Below are 24,669 nucleotides of genomic sequence, written 5' to 3'. Positions count from 1 at the left end.
AGATCTGAGAGGCAGAGGCGTTGTTAAGAAAGATTTTTCCTTTTAAGCTGTGACAAAGAAGATTATATGTAAACTCAAGAACATAAAATATGGAGGAAAGAAGGATAGAAAAACCTTGAGCATCAGTTGTTGAAATAGAAATTATATAAAAGAAGAAAAACGAAAAAGAAAACCTAGCAAACCATTGAAAGCACAAAACCTTTCTGGCGAAAACCCAATGAAAAAACACCTAGATAGAATACTACTGGATAAAGCATAGGAAGAAACACAGAGACAATTATTCCAGATATAGCATACCATCTCAATTAAAGTGTGAGCTTTTGGTCACTGCAAATATTGTTCTGTTGGCCAGAATATAAACAACTAAGCATCACTAACTATTCCCCACAAAGAGGAATATCCAGTGACGGAGTCAGGAATTTAGTTTGGGAGGCTGAACTTTGACGGGGCTTGAAATTTTTTTTTTTTGGGGGCATTCCATTTTATTAATTAAAGACAAAAATAAGAGTAATAATAAAGAACAACATTTTGCGCTTCTGGGAAGCTTGATCAAGTTCGGCTGCGAACGTGATATCAAAATTTTCCAATGAGAAAAAAAGCAGAAACAAGAAGAACGGATTAACAATAAAAGCAAAAACCAACAAAAAGACCAAGCCAAATTTTCCATTCATTATGTCATCCACCTCACCACTATCCAGTGCCACACCCCAGTTAGCATCTACTGCCTCTTCAAAATCTTCAACACTACATGCCTCATCAAAGCCACCAAATGAAGAAGACATCATTAGCTAACTTTGCGATAGAAATTTGGGATATGAATATCCTTTTGAACGGCTTCCTCAATCAAGGGAATAGCATGATTCCACCAACCAATCGGAGTAATTGGATATGCCAAAATGTCAGCAACTTGGTTCCCTTCACGAAAGATTTGTGAAACACGAATATCATTGGGTAAATCAGTAAATCGTAATAGAACAATATTATCTTAGAAATAACATAGAATTTTGAAATAGCTTACATGAATCTCATTGGGAAAATCGATGCTTGATTTTCTGCACCTCTGCATGTGCTTGTTTCATGTTGATTCTATCCCCAGGAGAGTCCGCGGAGCATTTCAGAGCCAATTCAAGTATGGATGATACACACTGCATATTCTTGTCAATCATTTCTTCCTCCAAATTCATGACTAAGTTGGCATCTATCACTTCATCTGGGATCTCCAAAAGTGATAGTTCTACCCATCTCTTTAAGCTCATATCTCCGCAAAACATATCATCACTAGGCCTTTTTCTTGTAAAAGTTTCAATCAACATCACCCCGTAGCTATACACATCACACCTTGTTGAAACTAGCCCTTCCAAGCCATACTCTGGAACAACAAAAACCATCATGTATGCAGTAAGGAAGACACAGTTAATTGATTGAAAGTGAAGTGCAATAAAAATATTTAGAGAAACTTCACCTGGAGCGATGTAACCCAATGTTGCTAGCGTGTTGGTTAACACAAAGCTATCTCCATCGCATAACAACTTTGCTATCCCAAAGTCGCTTACATGGGCAACCATGTCTTCATCTAACAGCACATTACTAGGCTTCAAGTCGCTGTGGACAATGGGCATTGAATAACCGTGGTGAAGATACTCCAAAGCACATGCAACATCAATCATTATATTCAATCTTTCCATCATATTCAAGCAATAGTTGTGGGAATATAACCATTTTTCAAGGTTTCCCTTTGGCATATATTCAAGTACTAATGCCTTGAACTCTTCATTGGAGCAACTGCTTATGACGCTTGTTAGATTCCTGTGTCGAATGCTACGTAGTATCTGACATTCGACATCGAATATCCTTGAAATACCTTCTAGCTGCATATTAAACACCTTGACAACGATATCCTTCCCATTGTTAAGAATTCCTTTATAAACTGAGCAAGAACTCCCAGTGCCAAGTAAATTGCTTTCATCGAATTTTTTCGTTGCTTGCAGCAGTTCATAATAAGAGATTCTTTCCGGCACAATGGATATCAACTCATCAACGTCTCTAGTTGTCTTGTCTTTTCTTTTGTTTCTGACAATTATAAAGGCCAAAGAAACAATTGAAAGGAAAGCCACAACTCCAAAAACAATAAATGTAGCTCGTACCACCTTCTTTCTCTTTGATCTGTGATTAGAAATCGAAGAGCAAATTTGGACATGGAAGTTGGGGATTCCACACAATGCCTCATTACCCTTAAAAGAATCCATAGTGAAGTTTCTAAAAGAACTTCCATTAGGAATTTCTCCACTTAAACTATTGAAAGAGACATTAAAGTAGTCGAGGTGTTGAAGTGCTTCTAAAGACTTTGGAATTGAGCCAGAGAGGTTGTTGTACGACAAGTCGAGATCTGCCAAACTGATCATGCTTCCCATAGACACAGGAATTGAACCTTCTAGTCTATTATTTGCCAAAGACAGATTAACCAAATTCTGCAACTTCCCAATAGTGCTAGGAATAGACTTTGACAACTGATTCATCGATAGGTTTATATGTATTGCTGCTCCTAAGTTACTTATCTCTTGTGGTAAGAACCCATTTAATGAATTTGAGGACAAGTCTAGATTGATCAAATCTTTTAGGCCCCATAAGCTTGATGGTATGCTTGAATTCAAAATGTTAGAGTCTAGATAAAGATTTCTTAAAGAAGAGATATTTCCCAGACATTTAGGAATTGGGCCTGAAAATTGATTCTGGCTCATAACTAAAGCATTGAGGCTGAATAGATCACATATAGCATGTGGTATTGAGCCTCCCAACATGTTAACTTGAAGATATAATCCTTGAAGTTCATGCAAATGGCTTATAGTTAGTGGAATATTACCAGATAACTCATTCCTAGATAAATCCAGTACCATCAAATTGCTTAAATTGCCTATTTCAACAGGAATGTTGCCACTGAATTTGCAGTTGGTGGCAGTGAATCTTTCGAGTGAGGAAGATAAGTTCCCGACAGAAGCTGGAATGACACCATATAGAGGATTATTACCAATTGACAAAGTAGTTAGAGACTTGCAATTTGTCAATGAAGTAATGAAGGAAGAAGATGGTGGCTGGGTAAGATTGTTTCTTTGCAGTCCAAGATCTTGAAGAAGTCTTAGGTTGCCGAGATGAGTAGGTATATAACCACTGAATTTGTTATAAGGAAGTGAGAGAAATGTGAGTTGAGAACAGTTAGAGATGGAGTTGGGTATTGCTCCACTGATGGAATTATTGCCAAGAAACAATCTTTCGAGAAAGGGAGAGGCATGGCATAAATGGGTTGGAAGAACCCCTGTAAGAGCATTGCTGGTAAGTGAAAGAATCCGAAGAGTTGAAATGTTAAAGAGCTCATGTGGAATCGAACCACTCAAGCTGTTCAATGATAATGATAATCCCTCCAAATGGTAAAGTTGGCCAAATTCAGTGGGAATAAGCCCTGCAAAACATGAGATTTCAAAAACACATATTGTAGCTAAACAGACAATTTACATGAAAATTACTCTGTTGTACCTGTAAAATGGTTTTCTTTGAGGTATAACACTGTTAGCATGGTAATATTCCCGACATCCCTTGAAAGATTCCCCGTGAATTTGTTGCGGTTTAGATTTATGTTTTGCAGAGAAGACATATTCATGAAAATATTGAAATCAATTGAGCCCGCAATCTGATTCCATTCAGCACCAAAAGTAACCAGACTCTGAAGATGACCAATCTCATGTGGTAGTATTCCTGGCAAAAAAAGGGTCATGAAACTAATAAAATCTGATTTACACAAATTTATGTGATAAGAACTTGAACCATACCATTCAAATTGTTACCACCAATATATAACTCCCGAAGAGATGTTAAGTAGCCGATTTCTGAAGGTATCTCCCCACTAAAAGAGTTTACAGAGAGGCTCAACACCTCAAGCCGTGAACATTGGGATAGATTTGTGGGAATCGCGCCACTCAGCTGATTGTCAGAAAGATAAATCCCACCAAGAAGTGGAAGATTACGGCACATGTCTGTTGGAAGACTTCCACTCAATTCATTGTATGAGAAGGCCATAGATACAAGGGTCGATATGTTGAATATGGCTGATGGTATAGCACCGGATAAACGATTGAATTGAACAGATAGAGTTTGTAGACTTTGAAGTCTCCCAAACTCTTTTGGAATTTCTCCACTTAGAGAATTGTAAGTTAAGTCAAGAAATTGTAGGTTTGTGAGGTTTGAGAGCGACTTTGGGATGGAACCTATGAAGCTGTTGTTGCGTAAATTCAAGTACTCTAATTTTGGTAACTGACCCAACATCGGAGGGATGTCTCCGGTGAAGTTGTTGAGTCGGAGAGATATGAACTTCAATTAGTTGCAAGTAAAAGAGAAGGTTTGAGTGAAAGAAGGGCAGTTTGATCAGTTGCAAGGCTCAAAGGTTGTTTGGATTCAGAAGAAAGCATTGGGAAGGTTATGGTGATTAGGAATGCATAAGCAAAAATGCAATAAAGCTTTTTCTCCATGGCTGCAAATTGTGATTATATTATGATAATTAAGTCCCTAATAACTGCATCCAATTCTCATCATATATATATATACACAAATATTACAAGACTTGAGAGTCTTAATGGGTGGTGGCTTTTGATGTCTTTTTTCTTTTGTTTTTTGTTTTTTGTTTTTTCCGTTTTGAGTCAAGTCCTCCTTAGATGTTATTTAAATGTTGGCCTTAATCACTTATTGAGACGAAGACTTGAGGTTGAGACAAACAGATATATAATCAAACTTTGGAAAAGTAGATTGCAAAAGGATAATTTAAAGTGAGCAGGAATCAGTAAAAAAGTATATCCACACTTGAAATTTGAAAACTATATAGTGTAGATAAGAAGCAGCCAAGGATGCGTAATTTTCCAAGTGACATCAAATATAATATACTTCTACTTGTGTTCGAAAACAGTTAAACTTTTTTTCGTGTCGGCCCATTTTATTATATCTACTAAGTGCTGAAGCTGGGAAAAATTGTCAATATTATCAGCTAAAAGCCTAAAATTAGTCAATACATGCCCATTTCATTATATCTACTAAGTGCTGAAGCTGGGAATTAAATTGTCAATATTGTCAGCTAAAACCCTAAAATTAGTCAATACATCGCCTCGTTGCTTATTCAAGAGAGGAACAAGTCATCAACATTTAGTTTTCATTTGACTCTATCAATTTCTTAACTAGTACGTCCCCCCGTGTAGGGCCGTCTCTGAGGGCGACCGCCCAGTGTCCATAATTTTCAGGGGCCTAAAAAAATTTATATCCTCTTATGTTTACTAGCAGAAAGAACGTGCAATTACATTCCTAAATATTTTTGGATAATAGGGTGTTTGCGTGAAAATCTTTAATTCTTTAAATATTTTTCTGCTGCGTGAAAATCGTAGTCGCACGTGCATTAAAGAAAATGTGAACTTATAATGAAACATATGTGTTCTAACGTTCATTGGTTTTGATTATGCAACCAACTGTTATATAATTTTATTTTAATGGAATTGCGATATATATGTTGATTAATGATAATTTAATTATATATCATATTTATTTGTTGTATTTTGAATGGATAATTATAAATTATTTTTTCTATTTTTAATTTATGCTTCTGTTAAATGTCATTGACAAGATATAACATGTCGAGTTTTAATAAACTATTTAGATAATATTAGTATATATAAAATAATTTTTTGAAAAATATAAAATATTTTTGTTTCTAACACTAAATAATTAAAGAGCTCATAGTTGTGAATTCTTGATAACTGTAATAAAAGCTATATATAATAGATATAAATAACAATATTTTTTTTTGTTATGTATGAGCGCATATGTACTCCCTCCGTCCACGAAATGAGTACCCATTTGTGGACGGAACGGGTTTTAAGAAATATATGGAGTGTAGTGTGAATAGTTTAAGGATCCCACTTTTTAAGTGTATTAATTAAAGAAATGTGTGTGGTACACTTGCCAAAAAGGGAAATGAGTACTCATTTCTTGGACGGACGAAAAATGAAATATGAGTACTCATTTTGTGGACGGATGAAGTATTTACTTTAGATAAGGATTTTTTTTCCCATATGTATGAGCACACTCATACATAATATCACTATATATATTGCATAGGTATATATATAGGGTTGAGTACAAAAGTACTTAGTGGGCACGTATGACAAAGTATATATATAAATATGCTTCGTAAAACTGTAAATTGTCATGCCATCATAACAGTATAACAAGGGAGTTTTTATTTAAAAGGAGCCCAAGCTTACTAAAGTCATTTGTGATTCTTAAAGTTCGACTGATCAGTCTAAGTTCTCTTGTAATCTATCATATCTAGATTTATGTGTCGGAGAGGTGGCATTTGTGTACACTAGTCCTAACAGAATAGCTATCCGCTCATGACTCGAGTTCGATTATATATTAATAGATAGATACCATACTAAAATTGAAATATTTATGGCAAGACAATGGTTGAAATAATCTCAGTTCAAAGATTTTGAAACGAAACAACTTGTTAGTAACATTTTTCACTTGATATATATATATATATATATATATATATATGGTGTGATTCTAGAGAGAACTACATTATTTGTGAGAACGGGAGAACCATCAAATTTAATGCATCCACTATAAAAATTAATGCATTCGCTGTAAAAATTAATGCACTAAAAAAATTAAAAAAAAAAATGCTCCCTTTAGGATTCGAACCCAGGATCTGCATTCATCCAAAAAGATGATGCATCCACCGTAGATCTTGATGATCGAATGACTGAAAATGGTTCTCTGGTCTTCTTTTATTTATGGTTCTTTCTTGAACCTCTCCCTATATATATATATATATATATATATATATATGAAAGTAAACTCATCTGATAGCAACTCTTGTTGTGGTGCAGTAGCTCTTTGTCTAGTTATTATTCTCGTGTTTGACATTTATTTGCTCGAGCAAAAACTTCAAATAAAGAGAATGCGAAATTAACTATGCATGACTCTCTTATGTACGAATTATTACTCGAAAATAATTATTCGAAAAATTCTATCGTTAATCCTAGATATCGGATCAAATAAAATAAACTAACTACTTAAGGCGAGTCTCGCGATGTCGGTTAATAACTATAATTATTTCACTCATCTTAGGGTATTCTAACCAGCATGATAATTAAATAGATCTTCTCTATTTAATCAATTAAAATGGGAGTAGCTAAGTCCATTTTTTTTTTTTTTTTGATTTGGGGGAGTTGGGGAGGGGGAGCAGTGGGGTTTGAATCTGGGACCTCACTGTTCACACACAAGAGGTCGCACCGCTTGGTGTCCCCTTAGGGACAGTAGCTAAGTCCATTTACTCACTTAATAATCTCGTAGTGATAAATCTGTAACTAGAAGCAGCTGAGTCTAATTAATCGGTTAATCACGACTGCTCATAAATCGGGGTCAACAAATATGAAAATGAACTACAATATTGACTCAAATAATTAAAAGGCCCAATGAAAAGTAGCCCAATAATTAAGTAAATAAGAGTTGGTTTGAATTAAAATATTGGGCTGAATAATTAAAATAAGGCCCAACTGAAATAAATCATTGGACTCAACTAATTAACCCACATAATAAATAAATGGTGATTTTAAACATAGCCTCTTTTTTTCTCATTATAGCCTCCTAATTAAAATAATAATAAAAATTAATTATAAAGGACAATTCTATCCCTTTACCTCTACGTTAATTCCTAATAACTGATATAGCCTCAAGAATGCTACCTTGCAAATTTGAAGGAGTTTAAAAACTAAAAAAAAGCCCCCAAAATCTGATGAAGGATATTTAATAAAGAACAAAAATACTGAGCCAATGCTATCAGATGATTCGAAATTCTGAAACAAAGAATGGATGAATTTGATGGCTTCCCAACTAGAAATTTAAACAACCCAGGTGAAGAGCTTTGCAATTTTCCCCAAATTTTTTTGATTTTGTCATCTCTTGATAGATTTTTTTTTTTTTTTAACATAAACCAGATTAATCGGCCAATTCTTTTCAATGGTTGATCAATTTTTATCAACAGTGAACAAAAGAACCTTAATCAATTCGCAGGAAACAAAAATCTTAAATCAATCACAATCTTTTACTAAATCTTAAATCAATAATAATCTTTTACTATTTCTAAACTATATGGAATCAGAAAAAAGAAAATCAGAATGTTGTCTTATAAGAGGAAACACAATCCATTTTAGTTGGTTGATGGTGAATATTCAAAATTAAAAACACGTGCATGTACTGACGTTCTATATTTTTGCTTTTCTTCTTCAAATTCTTCAGCAGATTTTGGGGTTTTTTTTTTTAGTTTTTAAACTCCTTCAAATTTGCAAGGTAGCATACTTGAGGCTATCAGTTATTAGGAATTAAACGTGTATGTAAAGGGATAGAATTGTCCTTCATAATTATTTTTTATTATTATTTTAATTAAGAGGCTATAATGAGAGAAAAAAAAAAAGGCTTTGTATAAAATTACCCAAGAAAAATCACAAGGCCCAATTAAATTAATAAAATAATATAACCCAAAGAATTGAATAATAAAGCCCAATTACTCTCCTAACTCTCTCTCTCTCTCTCCCGAGGAGTCCGCCGCCGCGGCTCCGGAATCCGGCGACCGTCGACCGCAGTGCCACCTTCCCCTCGTCTCAATCCGTCGATCCTCCATCCTCCTTCCTAATTTCACGCTCATTCTCTAACTGGACGAAAAGGAACACCCCCACTCTCTCCCTTCGATCTGTCTTCGGTGAAGCCGCCGGCGTTCCTCCACCTCTGAAGTCCGGCGGGGTCCGTGGTCTCTGTAATTCCGGCGAGAGTCGTCGTCTCTCAATTCCACTGAAGGAGTGGGAAAAGGGCTCGTCTGGACAGGGCAGTCGGCTCTCCACTGTAACAAAAGCTAAGTTGTATTCTACCCTTTGCTTGTTTAAGAAAGGTGTGGTCTTTACTAGTGTGCTAAGGAATAGCCATGAAAGTTGTGAGACATATGTCTGTATTCTATGTTCTTGTGTTGAAGTGGTTTCTAATTTCTGTGAATGTTATGTGCCACTCACATTCAGCATTCAATGAATAACCGCAGTCTATGCTTTGGTTTTGCTACCTTATCAATATCTTATCAATAACCAATGATGCTATGCATTCTTTAAAGGAATCGAGTAGACTGAGATAGTATAATTGTGTTGGTTGACTGCTGAGTTGAAGTAAATGAAGGAATAACTGAAATAATCATACTTATTCTTCTCAATAAATGCAGGTGGGAAAGTGAGCTGTTGGCAATTGGTGTAGTAGGATGGTAGGGAGTAGGAATGAAAGTTGATTGTAAGTGATAAAAGGTTGACGTGGTCAATGAAATAAAATCCTTCAGTGTTTGCCATTATGTATCTCATATAATACTAATATATTCGGGTTTGCTAACATCGCGTGTTTGTAACTGACTATTCTAATAAATCTCGTATTACAATATCTGTTTTTCTGTCTTGCCAAAATCGATAGACTATAATCGTATTACAATAACCCTTGAAAGCACAAAGTCGCTAACTAAGGGTCGAGCCTCATTAAAACCTTTCTGTCGAAACCGAATGGGAAAAATACCAATAAAGGAAAAAGAGTACTCGTCTATTACAACGAGAGAGAGAAAAAAAAAAGCAGAAACAAGAATAACAGATTAACAAAAGGACCAAGCCAAATATTCCATTCTTTATGTCATCCACCTCACCACTATCCAGTGCCTCACCCCAATTAGCAACTACTGCCTCTTCAAAATCTTGAACACTACATGCCTCATCAAAGCCACCAAATGAAGAAGACATCATTAGCTAACTTTGCGATAGAAATTTAGGATATGAATATCCTTTTAGAAATAACATAGAATTTTGAAATAGCTTACTTGAAACTCATTGGGAAAATCGATGCTTGATTTTCTGCACCGCTGCATGTGCTTGTTTCATGTTGATTCTATCCCCGGGAGAGTCCGCAGAGCATTTCAGAGCCAATTCAAGTATGGATGATACACACTGCATATTCTTGTCAATCATTTCTTCCTCCAAATTCATGACTAAGTTGGCATCTATCACTTCATCTAGGATCTTCGAAAGTGATAGTTCTACCCATCTCTTTAAGCTCATATCTCCGCAAAACATATCATCACTAGGCCTTTTTCTCGTAAAAGTTTCAATCAACATCACCCCGTAGCTATACACATCACACCTTGTTGAAACTAGCCCTTCCAAGCCATACTCTGGAACAACAAAAACCATCATGTATGCAGTAAGGAAGACACAATTAATTGATTGAAAGTGAAGTGCAATAAAAATATTTAGAGAAACTTCACCTGGAGCGATGTAACCCAATGTTGCAAGCGTGTTGGTTAACACAAAGCTATCTCCATCGCATAACAACTTTGCTATCCCAAAGTCGCTTACATGGGCAACCATGTCTTCATCTAACAGCACATTACTAGGCTTCAAGTCGCTGTGGACAATGGGCATTGAATAACCGTGGTGAAGATACTCCAAAGCACATGCAACATCAATCATTATATTCAATCTTTCCATCATATTCAAGCAATAGTTGTGGGAATATAACCATTTTTCAAAGTTTCCCTTTGGCATATATTCAAGTACTAATGCCTTGAACTCTTCATTGGAGCAACTGCTTATGACGTTTGTCAGATTTCTGTGTCGAATGCTACGTAGTATCTCACATTCGACATCGAATATTCTTGAAATACCTTCTAGCTGCATATTGAACACCTTGACAGCGATATTCATCCCATTGTTAAGAATTCCTTTATAAACAGAGCAAGAACTCCCAGTGCCAAGTAAATTGCTTTCATCGAATCTTTCCGTTGCTCGCAGCAGTTCATAATAAGAGATTGTTTCCGGCACAATGAATATCAACTCATCAACTTCTCTATTCGTCTTATCTTTCCTTTTGTTTCTGACAATTATAAAGGCCAAACAGACAACTGAGATGAAAGCCACAACCCCGAAAACAATAAATGAAGCTCGTTCCACCTTCTTTCTCTTTGATCTGTGATTAGAAATTGAAGAGCAAATTTGGACATGGAACTTGGGGATTCCACACAATGCCTCATTACCCTTAAAAGAATTCATAGTGAAGTTTCTAAAAAAACCTCCATTAGGAATTTCTCCACTTAAACTATTGAAAGAGACATTAAAGTAGTCGAGGTGTTGAAGTGCTTCTAAAGACTTTGGAATTAAACCAGAGAGGTTGTTGTACGACAAGTCGAGATTTTCCAAACTAATCATGCTTCCCATAGACACAGGAATAGAACCTTCTAGTCTATTATTTGCCAAAGACAGATCAACCAAATTCTGCAAGTTCCCAATAGTGCTAGGAATAGATTTGACAACTGATTCATCGATAGATTTATATGTATTGCTGCTCCTAAGTTACTTATCTCTTGTGGTAAGAACCCATTTAATGAATTCGAGGACAAGTCTAGATTGATCAAATCTTTTAGGCCCCATAAGCTTGATGGTATGCTTGAATTCAAAATGTTGGAGTCTAGATAAAGATATCTTAAGGATGAGACATTTCCCAGACATTTAGGAATTGGGCCTGAAAATTGATTATGGCTCATACCTAAAGTATTGAGGCTGAATAGATCACATATAGCATGTGGTATTGTGCCTCCCAACATGTTACCAAACAGATCTAATCCTTGAAGTTCATGCAAATGGCTTATAGATAGTGGAATATTACCAGATAACTCATTCCTAGATAAATCTAAGCCCATCATATTGCTTAGATTGCCTATTTCTACAGGAATGTTGCCACTGAATTTGCAGTTCTCGGCACTGAATGTTCGAAGTGAGGAAGATAAGTTCCCGACAGAAGCTGGAATGACACCATTTAGAGGATTATCACCAAATGACAAATCAGTTAGAGACCTGCAATTTGTCAATGAAGTAATGAAGGAAGACGAAGATGGTGCGTGGGTAAGATTGTTGGTGTGCAGTTCAAGTCTTTGAAGAAGTCTTAGGTTGCCGAGATGAGTAGGTATATAACCACTGAATTTGTTATAAGGAAGTGAGAGAATTGTGAGTTGAGAACAGTTAGAGATGGAGTTGGGTATTGCTCCGGTGATAGAATTTGTGCCAAGATAAAGTTTTTCAAGAAAGGGAGAGTCATGGCATAAATGGGTTGGAAGAACCCCTGACAGAGCATTGTCGACAAGTGAAAGAATCCGAAGAGTTGAAATGTTAAAGAGCTCATGTGGAATCGAACCACTAAAGCTGTTCAATGCTAATGATAATATCTCCAAATGGTAAAGTTGGCCAAATTCAGTGGGAATAAGCCCTGCAAAACATGATATTTCAAAAACACATATTGTAGCTAAACACACAATTTACATGAAATTACTTTGTTGTACCTGTAACATGGTTTTCGTGGAGTTGTAACTCTGTTAGCATGGTAATATTCCTGACATCCCTTGAAATGTTCCCCGTGAATTTGTTACGCGATAGTGCTAAGGTTTGCAGAGAAGACATAATCATGAAAATGTTGAAATCAATTGAGCCCGCAATCTCGTTCTTTTCAGCACCAAAAATAACCAGACTCTGAAGATGGCCAATCTCATGTGGTAGTATTCCTGGCAAAAAAAGTGTCATGAAACTAATAAAATCTCATTTACACAAATTTATGTGATAAGAACTTGAACCATACCATTCAAATTGTTGCCACCAAGAGCTAAATACTGAAGAGATGTTAAGAAGCCGATTTCTGAAGGTATCTCCCCACTAAAAGAGTTGTAAGAGAGGCTCAACACCTCAAGCCGTGAACATTGGGATACATTTGTGGGAATCGCGCCACTCAGCTGATTTTCAGAAAGATAAATCCCACCAAGAAATGGAAGATTACGGCACATGTCTGTTGGAAGACTTCCACTCAATTCATTATATGAGAAGGCCATCGATACAAAGGTCGATATGTTGAATATGGCAGATGGTATTGCACCGGAGAGATGATTGAATTGAACATACAGAGTTTGTAGACTTTGAAGTCTTCCCAACTCTTTTGGAATTTCTCCACTTAGAGAATTGGAAGATAAGTCAAGAAATTGTAGGTTTGTGAGGTGTGAGAGTGATTTTGGGATGGAACCTATGAAGCTGTTGTTGCGTAAATTCAAGTACTCTAGTTTTGGTAACTGACCAAACATTGGAGGGATGTCTCCGGTGAAGTTGTTGAGTCGGAGAGAAATGAACTTCAAACGGCGAAGGAGAGACAGCTCTTGAGGCAAATCTCCATAGAAAAGGTTGTTGGAGAGGTCGAGGGAGACGAGGAAGGAGAGGTGTCCGAGCTGCGGTGGAATGGTGGCGGAGAGAGCCATGTTGGAGAGATTCAAGGCAGCTACTCGTTGATGGCGGAAGCTGCAAGTGACGCCAATCCAGGTGCAGACGGAGGTGGAGTTGGTCCAATTAGTTGCAAGTAAAAGAGATGTATGTTTGAGTGAAAGCATTGGGAAGGTTATGGTGATTAGGAATGCATAAGGCAAAATGCAATAAAGGTTTTTGTCCATGGCTGCAAATTAATTGTGATTGTATTATGATAATGAAGTCGCTAATAACTGCATCCAATGATCAAATATTACAAGAGTTGAGAGTCTTGATGGGTGTGGCTTTTGATGTGTTTTTTGTTTTTTGTACGTTTTTCCGTTTGAGTCAAGTCGTCCTTAGATGTCGGCCCCAATCACTTATAGAGACTGAGACGAAAAGGAAGACTTGAGGTTGAGACAAATTCTTGAATAATTTTATTCAACTACACATGGATTGCAATGGCCAGAATTTCAAACTTACGAATCATAACATTGAATTTGCATGCATTCATAAAGTTTGACAATTACTTTTTAAAATATGACAAATTATTAGAATTCACACATGACATGTATCTTAAATAATTTGTATGCCAACAACATAAATAAAATAAATATATAATAGGCGGTGGGTATTGTGTGAAATTAGTTCATACGTCAAGGCCAGTATATTCAATCCCAGTACCAAAAAATTATAAAATGCACCATTAATAAATAAATTATTACAGTTGCGATTGGCTGATTTGCACAAATTATCAGAGTATTTTATACTTTACAAATTATCATGACTAATTCAATGCGACTTACTAATTATCAATACAATAAAAATCCAAAATGAAAATAGGTTGACAATTACTGGTCGAAGAGATAAAAATAAAATATTAAAAGAGGATTCAAATTATTGAAACTTGAAAGAATAAGGTACCACTATTTTGTGTGTACCCCTCTTAATTTATTTATAATTTTTAATTATATTTTCTTCAATTTTAATTTATTATGCTTTAATATTATAAAAATATAATTAACAAGGGTCATCCAATTAGGGTTTATAACTATTTTTTATATTTATTTGAATTAATAATTGATTATTTGGATTCATTAATTCAAAGTTAGGGTATATAATTTTTTAAAAATTTCAATTTTTAGTTATAAATATTAATTAGAGTTCATAATATAATAATATTTTTTATTTTTATAAAAAATAATTATAAAATAGATAAATTAAGAGTGGTACACACAAAATAGTGGGACATAGGATCTCATCTGCAAATTTACAAACTGAACGTTGTTTTCCAGGCACACAATGACTAAATACTAAAATATTCACATTTCTTAATATTAAATATACACATTTTTGTAGATATATTACAGCATATGAAATACATTATACACAAAATTCAATATCTAAATACATATATATATATGTGGTGGATACTAACTAACATACACTAAACAAAATGCATGAAAATCTCATCTAAACTAATAAGTATTCAGCAACAGAAAAATCAAAATTCATGCTACACCTCAGTTATTCTCAACAGAAAACTCACTCAATCAAAATCAATCAGAACTACAACAAGGCCTCATTCAATGTGGTAACTTCAACAGCCACCCGGGTTTAGATTTGTGGTAACTTCAACAGGAGACACCGGCACTGAAGAAGCAATAATCAATAGAGAGCAAACATATTTTAAGCATGAACCATCAACTTTAACTTTTCATAAAACCGAGCTTATTAGCTTAACTTACATTTCATAAATAAAGCCTCACCTGATTTGGAGACAATCCAAACAATTTAATAGGGCTTGATCGGGAACCTAAATATCTTCTTCTATAGGACTTACAAGATAAGTTCTCAACTTAATTAAGTTGTAGTCCTAAAATCAGCCTTAACCTTCATAACTTGTCATCACTTTCTAACTAGATTCGCAACACTCGGATTTTCAAAATAAAATTTGAAATTGATTTTCTTTGCTAAGGGTTCCAAATAAAACTTGAGCATAAAATCAACTTAAAAAATATTTTTCTTCCATAAATTGGTAAGACTTTAGTATATAAATTAAAACATATAATCAAACAATATATGCATATAATAACACTTGGAGAGAAATAATTAATGAGAAATTTAATTAATTAAATCAGAATCCAAATTAACCAGCCATTGGTTCAATTAATAAATTAAATGGGCAAACCCAACAAATAAAGATGTTAAAACAAATCGGCCCAATCTTAAAAGAAATGCAGCCCATTTAGTAAATAAGAGCCCAAACAAAATTAAATAGATAGGGGCCCAACATAAAAGTCAAATTTTGAAAATTCTTGAAAGAGAAAAAAAAACTTAAACATGTTATGTGCAGTATGGTGTGCTCTTGTATATACACAAGAGATCAGAATTTTCTCTACAGAAGAAGAAGTCTTCTGTGAAAAGGGAGAAGAAAGTTGAAGATTTTTGCTAGAGAACTTAGAGATGAATTCTTTAGAATCGTGAAGAATATAGAATGTAGTGATTGAAAGTAGTTGTATAAATATGCGTAATAATACATGTAATGGGCTTAAAAGAATTTAGCCAAAATACTTTTAAAAGTAGCAATCAATTAAGTTCAGCCCAACTTCAAAAATAAATGGACTTGAAGATCCATCATTTGAAACTCAGGTGATATTCATATGAAAACTTTAAATCACACTCATATAATATTATTGAAATTATGCAAAGTACAAAGTTTGGTTATTTGCTTTAAAACTTTAACAAATCATTTATTGGAATTAAAACAAATTTTATCCGGGGTGCGAACCAACTTAATCAATGACTCCTCTAAAAATCTTGTTGAGGCAAAATCGAGGTATTACAAGTATAAAATAATTTTTTGAAAATCATAAAATATTTTTGTTTCTAACACTTAATAATCTAGGGACGTCTCTCAAGGAGATCCACTACTTCTATTCAGGTTCGGGAATTATTATTATTATTATTATTATTATTATTATTATTATTATTATTATTATTATTATTATTATTATTATTATTATTATTATTATTTCGTTAGATTATACTCCCTCTGTCCACGAAAAATAGTTTTATTTGGGGTTTCGCACAGATTTTAAAAAAAATTGTTAAAATAGGTGTAAGTGGAATAAAAGTAAATTTATAGGGGTAGTGCTAATGTCACTTTTGAAGTTCCTTAATCCCAAATTGACTTTCGATGGCAATAATTTCAACTCTGATTAGATTCTTCAATTAAATTTTTAACAGTTAAATTTTTCATCTTAATTCAAGTTAAATTTCATACTTAATCTTAATTCAAAAAAAAAAAATTCATTTCTCTTTCTTTTTCTGTGCCCAATTTATAATTCAACTCAATAAGAATACTATATGTGTCATAATACTTTTTTTCGGGGTGTGTATAATACTTTATATTTTTGTTAATGATCCACTTTAACAAACCCTCGAACTCCTTGAGATTTGTTTAGAAAGGAAAAAAAAAATAGTAATTAGGGATGCAATAGAATTGCGTGTAACTGTGTAAGTAGGATCATATCAAATTTCATATTAGAGTATTCGAGTTTGATACATTGAAAAAATTCAAGTTTGATTTAATTTTCAATTTATAAGATTGTTTAATAGGCACGTGCTTGAGGGGCTTAAAACTTATATATTCTCCTAGAGAGAGTTACAACTTTTCTTAAATTTGTGAAACTAACAAATTGACTCATCAAACTTCGAGGGACTTTATTACATTGCACAAATTCAACTTGGGGTGTTTAGCTGAACCTCTTTAAAATGATTCATAAGTTATTTAGAAATTTGTAAACTTTTTAAATGTATTTGACAAAATAAATTTTTAAACAATTTATAAGCTCTAAAAATAAGTTCCAATAATTTATAAATTCTCTTAAAAATAAGTTCCTCTACCTTAACCTATTTTTTCATAATGACAAAATAAGTTATTAAACAACTTATAAGCTCTAAAAATAAGCTCCAACAATTTATAAATTCTATTTAAAATAAGTTCTTCTACCTTAGCCTATTTTTTCATAATCTTATATATAACAATTATTTTATAAATATTTTTTAACTATATTTTTTTATTTTTATCATACGCCCTCTCAAGTTCATCTCTCTTCAATTTTTATCTCTCTAACTAAAAATTATCTCTTTAACTAACTTATAAATTCAAGAGGTGGTCTTGGATATAACCGGGTTGCACCCGCACTCAAAATAGTGTCATTTACACGATTTGAATCATGATGTGGATTAGGGTCAGGGGGGTCAGGATCAACCCGATTGTACGGTACATCTAGTTGTACCCAAGTTTTTGTGTAAATTCAATTACTCAAATATTTTGACAATTTATAAATTATAAGCTCTTCAAGTATCTTATAAGCTCCAAAAACTTATAAATTTTTTAAAATAAACTTAGCCAAACACCCATTTAGTTTGGCCCCTTTATTAAAAAGGTTTGGTCGAAATGGTCATCTGCAAATAAATATATAAATTTGCAAATAAATATATAAATTTATTTATGTTACACAGTCTTAACATATCAATAGCATAGGCATCAGAATTGGCCAAAAAAAAAAACATTTAATAATAATAATAAAAAAAACCCACGAACAATGGAAGCTCCAAATTAATACTAAAAACCCACGTTTAGTGTTACAAAGTGAGCATATGACCTGCACGGCATCTCTGGAATAACTAGAAAGTAAAATATGACGAAGCATCCTTATGATTATAAGTAATCTTATAGTTTATATGCCCACCAAAATATTGTTATCCAATCATGTATATTTTAGTAATCTCGATGGGGAAAAGAGGCTGTTTGATTGGATATATAGTCGCATAACAAATTGTTGAGTTACAGGGCAAAGTTGGGGGGAAATACCGAGCTGCCCTCCACATGTTCGACGAAATGCGCCAATGGGACGTCGAATTGAAAGTGTGCTCGATGAGTATCACAATCAATTGCTGCTAACTTCTATGCCGTGTGAAGATCGGGTTTGCGCTTCTGGGCAGCTTGATCGAGTTCGGCTGCGAACGGAATATCAAAATTTTCAGAATTCTTTTGAGAGGGGTTGTTTTAGTTGGTGAGAATGGTCGAGGAGACCAGAGGCGTTGTTCAGAAAGATTTCACCTTTTAAGCTGTGACAAAGAAGATTGTATGTAAACTCAAGAACATAAAATATGTAGAAATTGAGCATCAGTTGTTGAAATAGAAATTATATAAAAGGAGAAAAAAGAAAAAGAAAACCTAGCAAACATTGAAAGCACAAAGACACTAACTAAGGGTCGAACATCATTAAAACCTTTATGACGAAAATTTAATGGGAAAATCACTATTAAAGGAAAAAGAGTACTCGTTTATTACAACAAGAACAAAAAGCAGAAACAAGAAGAACTGAATTAGCAATGATAGCAAAAACCAACAAAAGGACCAGGCCAAATTTTCCGTTCTTTATGTCATCCACCTCACAACTATCCAGTGCCTCACCCCAATTAGCATCTACTGCCTCTTCAAAATCTTCAACACTACATGCCTCATTAAAGCCACCAAATGAAGAAGACATCGTTAGCTAACTTTGCGATGGAAATTTGGGATATGAATATCCTTTTGAACGACTTCCTCAATCAAGGGAATAGCATGATTCCACCAACCAGTCGGAGTATTTGGATTTGCCATAATGTTAGCAACTTGGTTCCCTTCACGAAAGATATGTGAAACACGAATATCATTGGGAAAATAAGTAAATCGTAGTAGAACAATGTTATCTTAGAAGTAACATAGAACATTGAAATAGCTTACTTGAATCTCATTGGGAAAATCGATGTTTGATTTTTTGCAACTCTGCATGTGCTTGTTTCATGTTGATTCTATCCCCGGGATAGTCCGCAGAGCATTTCAGAGCCAATTCAAGTATGGATGATACACACTGCATATTCTTGTCAATCATTTCTTCATCCAAATTCATGACTAAGTTGGCATCTATCACTTCATCTGGGATCTCCGAAAGTGAGAGTTCTACCCATCTCTTTAAGTTCATATCTCCGCAAAACATATCATCACTAGGCCTTTTTCTCGTAAAAGTTTCAATCAACATCACCCCGTAGCTATACACATCACACCTTGTTGAAACTAGCCCTTCCAAGCCATACTCTGGAACAACAAAAATCATGATGTATGCAGTAATGAAGACATAATTAATTGATTCATTGATTGAAAGTGAAGTGCAATCAATATATTTAGAGAAACTTCGCACCTGGAGCGATGTAACCCAATGTTGCTAGCGTGTTGGTTAACGCAAAGCTATCTCCATCGCATAACAACTTTGCTATCCCAAAGTCGCTTACATGGGCAACCATGTCTTCATCTAACAACACATTACTAGGCTTCAAGTCGCTGTGGACAATGGGCATTGAATAACCGTGGTGAAGATACTCCAAAGCACATGCAACATCAATCATTATATTCAATCTTTCCATCATATTCAAGCAATAGTTGTAGGAATATAACCATTTTTCAAGGTTTCCCTTTGGCATATATTCAAGTACTAATGCCTTGAACACTTCATTGGAGCAACTGCTTATGACGCTTGTCAGATTCCTGTGTCGAATGCTACGTAGTATCTCACATTCGACATCGAATATTCTTGAAATACCTTCTAGCTGCATATTAAACACCTTGACAACAATATCCTTCCCATTGTTAAGAATTCCTTTATAAACAGAGCAAGAACTCCCAGTGCCAAGTAAATTGCTTTCATCGAATCTTTCCGTTGCTTGTAGCAGTTCATAATAAGAGATTCTTTCCGGCACAATGAATATCGACTCATCAACTTCTCTAGTCATCTTATCTTTCCGTTTGTTTTTGACAATTATAAAGGCCAAAGAAACAATTGAGATGAAAGCCACAACCCCGAAAACAATAAATGAAGCTCGTTCCACCTTGTTTCTCTTTGATGTGTGATTAGAAATTGAAGAGCAAATTTGGACATGGAACTTGGGGATTCCACACAATGCCTCATTACCCTTAAAAGAATCCATAGTGAAGTTTCTAAAAGAACCTCCATTAGGAATTTCTCCACTTAAACTATTGAAAGAGACATTAAAGTAGTCGAGGTGTTGAAGTGCTTCTAAAGACTTTGGAATTGAACCAGAGAGGTTGTTGTACGACAGGTCGAGATTTGCCAAACTGATCATGCTTCCCATAGACACAGGAATAGAACCTTCTAGTCTATTATTTGCCAAAGACAGATTAATCAAATTCTGCAACTTCCCAATAGTGCTAGGAATTGACCCTGACAATTGATTCATCGATAGGTTTATATGTATTACTGCTCCTAAGTTACTTATCTCTTGTGGTAAGAACCCATTTAATGAATTCGAGGACAAGTCTAGAGAGTTCAAATCTTTTAGGCCCCATAAGCTTGAAGGTATGCTTGAATTCAACATGTTGAAGTGTAGATGAAGAATTCTTATAGAAGAGACATTTTCCAGACATTTAGGAATTGGACCTGAAAATTGATTCTGGCTCATAATTAAAGTGTCGAGGCGGAATAGATCACATATAGCATGTGGTATTGAGCCTCCCAACATGTTATCAGACAGATCTAATCCTTGAAGTTCATGCAAATGGCTTATAGTTAGTGGAATATTACCAGATAACTCATTTGCTGACAACTCCAATGCCATCAAATTGCTTAAATTGCCTATTTCAAGAGGAATGCTGCCACTGAATTTGCAGTTCACGGCAGTGAATGTTCGAAGTGCAGAAGATAAGTTCCCAACAGAAGCTGGAATGACACCATTTAGAGGATTATCATCAATTGACAAAAGAGTTAGAGACTTGCAATTTGTCAATGAAGTAATGAAGGAAGAAGATGGTGCCTCGGTAAGATTGTTTCTGAACAGTTGAAGAATTTGGAGATGCCTTAGGTTGCCGAGATGAGTAGGTATATAACCACTGAATTTGTTTTCAGGAAGTGAGAGAATTGTGAGTTGAGAACAGTTAGAGATGGAGTTGGGTATTGCTCCGGTGATAGAATTTCGGCCAAGATGAAGTTCTTCAAGAAAGGGAGAGGCATGGCATAAATGGGTTGGAAGAACCCCTGACAGAGCGTTGCCGACAAGTGAAAGGATCCGAAGAGTTGAAATGTTAAAGAGCTCATGTGGAATCGAACCACTCAAGCTGTTCAACAGTAGTCCTAATGTCTCCAAATGGTAAAGTTGGCCAAATTCAGTGGGAATAAGACCTGCAAAACATGAGATTTCCAATCTGTAGCTAAAAACACATATTGTACCTAAACAGATAATTTACATGAAAATTACTCACTTGTACCTGTAAAATGGTTATCTTGGAGATCCAAATTTGTTAGCATGGTAATATTCCCGACATCCCTTGAAAGGTTCCTCGTGAATTTGTTGCGCCCTAGTCCTAAGGTTTGCAGAGAAGACATATTCATGAAAATATTGAAATCAATTGAGCCCGCAATCTCATTCTTTTCAACAGCAAAAGTAACCAGACTCTGAAGATGGCCAATCTCATGTGGTAGTATTCCTGGCAAAAAAAGTGTCATGAAACTAATAAAATCTTATTTACACAAATTTATGTGATAAGAACTTGAACCATACCTTTCAAATTGTTACCACCAAGAGCTAAAAACTGAAGAGATGTTAAGTAGCCGATTTCTGAAGGTATCTCCCCACTAAAAGAGTTGTAAGCGAGGCTCAGCTCCTCAAGCCGTGAACATTGGGATAGATTTGAGGGAATCGTGCCACTCAATTGATTCTTAGAAAGATAAAGCCCAGTCAGAGATGGAAGATTACGGCACATGTCTGTTGGAAGACTTCCACTCAATTCATTGTATGTGAAGCCCATAGATACAAGGGTCGAGATGTTGAATATGGCTGATGGTATAGCACCGGAGAGATGATTACGTTGAACATACAGAGTTTGTAGACTTTGAAGTCTCCCAAACTCTTTTGGAATTTCTCCACTTAGAGAATTGGATCTTAAGTCAAGAAATTGTAGGTTTGTGAGGTTTGAGAGGGATTTTGGGATGGAACCTATGAAGCTGTTGTTGCGTAAAGACAAGTACTCTAATTTTGGTAACTGACCCAACATCGGGGGGATGTCTCCGGTGAAGTTGTTGAGTTGGAAAGATATGAACTTCAAACGGCGAAGGAGAGACAGTTCCTGTGGCAAATCTCCATAGAAAAGGTTGTTGGTGAGGTCGAGGGAGACGAGGAAGGAGAGGTGTCGGAGCTGTGGTGGAATGGTGGCGGAGAGAGCCATGTTGGAGAGATTCAACGCAGAAACTCTTCGGTGGCGCAAGCTGCAAGTGACGCCAATCCAGGTGCAGACGGAGGTGGAGTTGGTCCAATTAGTTGCAAGTAAAAGAGATGTATGTTTGAGTGAAAGAAGGGCAGTTTGATCAGTTGCAAGACTCATAGGTTGTTTGGATTCAGAAGAAAGCATTGGGAAGGTTACGGTGATTAGGAATGCATAAGGCAAAATGCAATAAAGCTTTTTGTCCATGGCTGCAAATTAATTGTGATTGTATTATGATAATTAAGTCGCTAATAAAGGCATCCAATAATCATCATATATACACAAATATTATAAGACTTGAGAGTCTTCATGGGTGGTGGCTTTTGACGTCTTTTTTGTTTTTTGTTTTTTCCGTTTGAGACGAAGACAAACAGATATATAGAATCAAACAGATATATAATTTAAAGTAGACTTGAGGTTGAGACGCAGACGCAGACGAAGACGTGAGGTTGAGACAAAGACAGAGACGGAGACGAAGGTGAAGAGTTGAGACAAAGATGCCGACGAAGACGAAGAAGAAGATGAAGATTTGAGACAAAGACTTGATCAATATAGAAATGCAAACTAAATCCTTATATCTCGATTGATTATATAGAAACAGATATATAGAATCAAACTTTGGATCGAGAAAAGTCCCACTTCCAAAAGGATAATTTAAAGTGAGCAGGAATCAGTAAAAAGGTACATCCACACTTCAAAACTATACAATGGAGATAAGAAGCAGCCACATCATACTTCTACGTACAGTTCTCCCTGTGCAAATTCAATTTTATGTCATGCTTCAAACATATAATAAATAATTACTTAAAATATGCACATAATAATATAATATTATTATACAAATTATACTTTAAACAGAATTAATTAAATTAACGATAGTCTAATTAAATAATCAAGGTGGTCCGTTTAAACATAAATATGCACAGCCCAAAATATGAAATGCATCGGCCCAATTCTGTAAAGAAATAAGGTTCAGCTAAATAAAATGAAACGGGCCCAACTAATATTACAAACCCCAGCCCAATTAAATAAAAAAAGAACATTGGGCAGCTCAGCTAAATGAAAAGAAAACATATGTACAGCTTATATTGGTTGTAAAATATATTCAACTTTTGCTCATTTGAGTTTATAATATCGCATATGAATGGGGTTGTTTCTTTGGTGTATATATATAAAATCAGTTTACACAAAATTTGCAAACAAAGCATGTTGTTGAAAAAAGAAAGCAATAAGTTTACAAAGAATATGTATTTGAGTTCCTCTTGAAATGATGAGTGAGATGGCTTTCTTTGGCTGATGAAGAAGATGGATGGCAAAGAAATGAGGGTGATAGCTGATGGAGACTAGTTTAAAAGGGCATGATGAGTTCATAGGCCAATTAAAATTATTGTGATATAGAAATATTGGATCTCTAAATCGACTAATTAAAACACTAGTGTAAAAGCTTAAATGTTCAAATGCTCAATTTAAATAAATATGAAATGCATAAAATTTAAATAACTTAAATTTACAAAAAAATTCGTAAATCATTTTGTTGGAATTAAAAATAAATTCATTTTCATCTCCAGCGTGAATATTTAATTAGTATCTTATTTATTTGTTGTCTTAATGCGACAAATGAAATATACTATATAATATGGGTTGGACTTGGACTGTTTTTTGGGTTGAATTTTCAACATGTTGTATATGGGCTGGATTTTATTTGTTGATAATTTGGGTTGCCAATTTAACTTTTCTTTACATATTGTATTTTGAATGGAGAATTATAATTTTTTTTTCTATTTTTAATTTATGTTTATGTTAAATGTCATTGACAAGATATAACATATCGAGTTTTAATAAACTATTTAGATAATACTAGTATAAAATAACTTTTTGAAAAATATAAAATATTTTTGTTTCTGACACTTAATAATTTAAGATCTCATAGTTGTGAATTCTTTTATAACGGCAAAAAAAGTT

At 34.7% G+C, this 24,669-nt stretch overlaps 4 protein-coding genes across 4 annotated transcripts in view; all 4 read right to left on the bottom strand.

The window, feature by feature from the left end:
* LOC131015234 (probable glycosyltransferase At3g07620) overlaps positions 1-24,669 on the bottom strand; it is a 1,181,237-nt gene that overhangs the window by 826,213 nt on the left and 330,355 nt on the right. The window lies entirely within an intron of this gene.
* LOC131019113 (receptor kinase-like protein Xa21) lies at positions 1,026-9,854 on the bottom strand. The gene is made up of 5 exons (XM_057947796.1): positions 9,723-9,854; positions 3,822-4,359; positions 3,529-3,747; positions 1,463-3,454; positions 1,026-1,369 (listed from the first exon to the last, which is right to left on the bottom strand). The coding sequence occupies exons 1-5, from the start codon at positions 9,852-9,854 to the stop codon at positions 1,026-1,028; spliced, it is 3,225 nt and encodes a 1,074-aa protein (XP_057803779.1).
* On the bottom strand, positions 9,939-13,588 carry LOC131019112 (probable LRR receptor-like serine/threonine-protein kinase At3g47570). Its single transcript, XM_057947795.1, has 6 exons — positions 13,222-13,588; positions 12,736-12,939; positions 12,443-12,661; positions 11,653-12,369; positions 10,376-11,419; positions 9,939-10,282 (listed from the first exon to the last, which is right to left on the bottom strand). Exons 1-6 carry the CDS (start codon positions 13,586-13,588, stop codon positions 9,939-9,941), a joined length of 2,895 nt encoding a protein of 964 aa, XP_057803778.1.
* Positions 18,016-22,922, bottom strand: LOC131015221 (probable LRR receptor-like serine/threonine-protein kinase At3g47570). The gene is made up of 3 exons (XM_057943511.1): positions 22,008-22,922; positions 21,715-21,933; positions 18,016-21,628 (listed from the first exon to the last, which is right to left on the bottom strand). Exons 1-3 carry the CDS (start codon positions 22,912-22,914, stop codon positions 19,620-19,622), a joined length of 3,135 nt encoding a protein of 1,044 aa, XP_057799494.1. The 5' UTR covers positions 22,915-22,922; the 3' UTR covers positions 18,016-19,619.

This window comes from Salvia miltiorrhiza, chromosome 3 (assembly GCF_028751815.1).
Source record: "Salvia miltiorrhiza cultivar Shanhuang (shh) chromosome 3, IMPLAD_Smil_shh, whole genome shotgun sequence".
Classification (NCBI taxonomy): domain Eukaryota; kingdom Viridiplantae; phylum Streptophyta; class Magnoliopsida; order Lamiales; family Lamiaceae; genus Salvia; species Salvia miltiorrhiza.
The sequence above is the reverse complement of the archived record's forward strand: the minus strand, read 5'-3'. Positions and strand labels throughout refer to the sequence as shown.

Excerpts from the sequence above, each read along its gene's own strand:
- LOC131019113 (XM_057947796.1), bottom strand. The coding sequence starts at position 9,854 with ATGTCTTCTTCATTTGGTGGCTTTGATGAGGCATGTAGTGTTCAAGAT. Across the intron at positions 4,360-9,722 it reads AGAATGGAATATTTGGCTTG|TTCATATCTCTCCGACTCAA; the intron begins GTCCTTTTGTTA and ends AACTAATTGAAG. Across the intron at positions 3,748-3,821 it reads TGGTGGTAACAATTTGAATG|GAATACTACCACATGAGATT; the intron begins GTATGGTTCAAG and ends TTTTTTTGCCAG.
- LOC131019112 (XM_057947795.1), bottom strand. The coding sequence starts at position 13,588 with ATGGACAAAAACCTTTATTGCATTTTGCCTTATGCATTCCTAATCACC. Across the intron at positions 12,662-12,735 it reads TGGTGGCAACAATTTGAATG|GAATACTACCACATGAGATT; the intron begins GTATGGTTCAAG and ends TTTTTTTGCCAG. Across the intron at positions 10,283-10,375 it reads ATTGGGTTACATCGCTCCAG|AGTATGGCTTGGAAGGGCTA; the intron begins GTGAAGTTTCTC and ends TTGTTGTTCCAG.
- LOC131015221 (XM_057943511.1), bottom strand. The coding sequence starts at position 22,914 with ATGGACAAAAAGCTTTATTGCATTTTGCCTTATGCATTCCTAATCACC. Across the intron at positions 21,934-22,007 it reads TGGTGGTAACAATTTGAAAG|GAATACTACCACATGAGATT; the intron begins GTATGGTTCAAG and ends TTTTTTTGCCAG. Across the intron at positions 21,629-21,714 it reads CCAAGATAACCATTTTACAG|GTCTTATTCCCACTGAATTT; the intron begins GTACAAGTGAGT and ends CATGTTTTGCAG.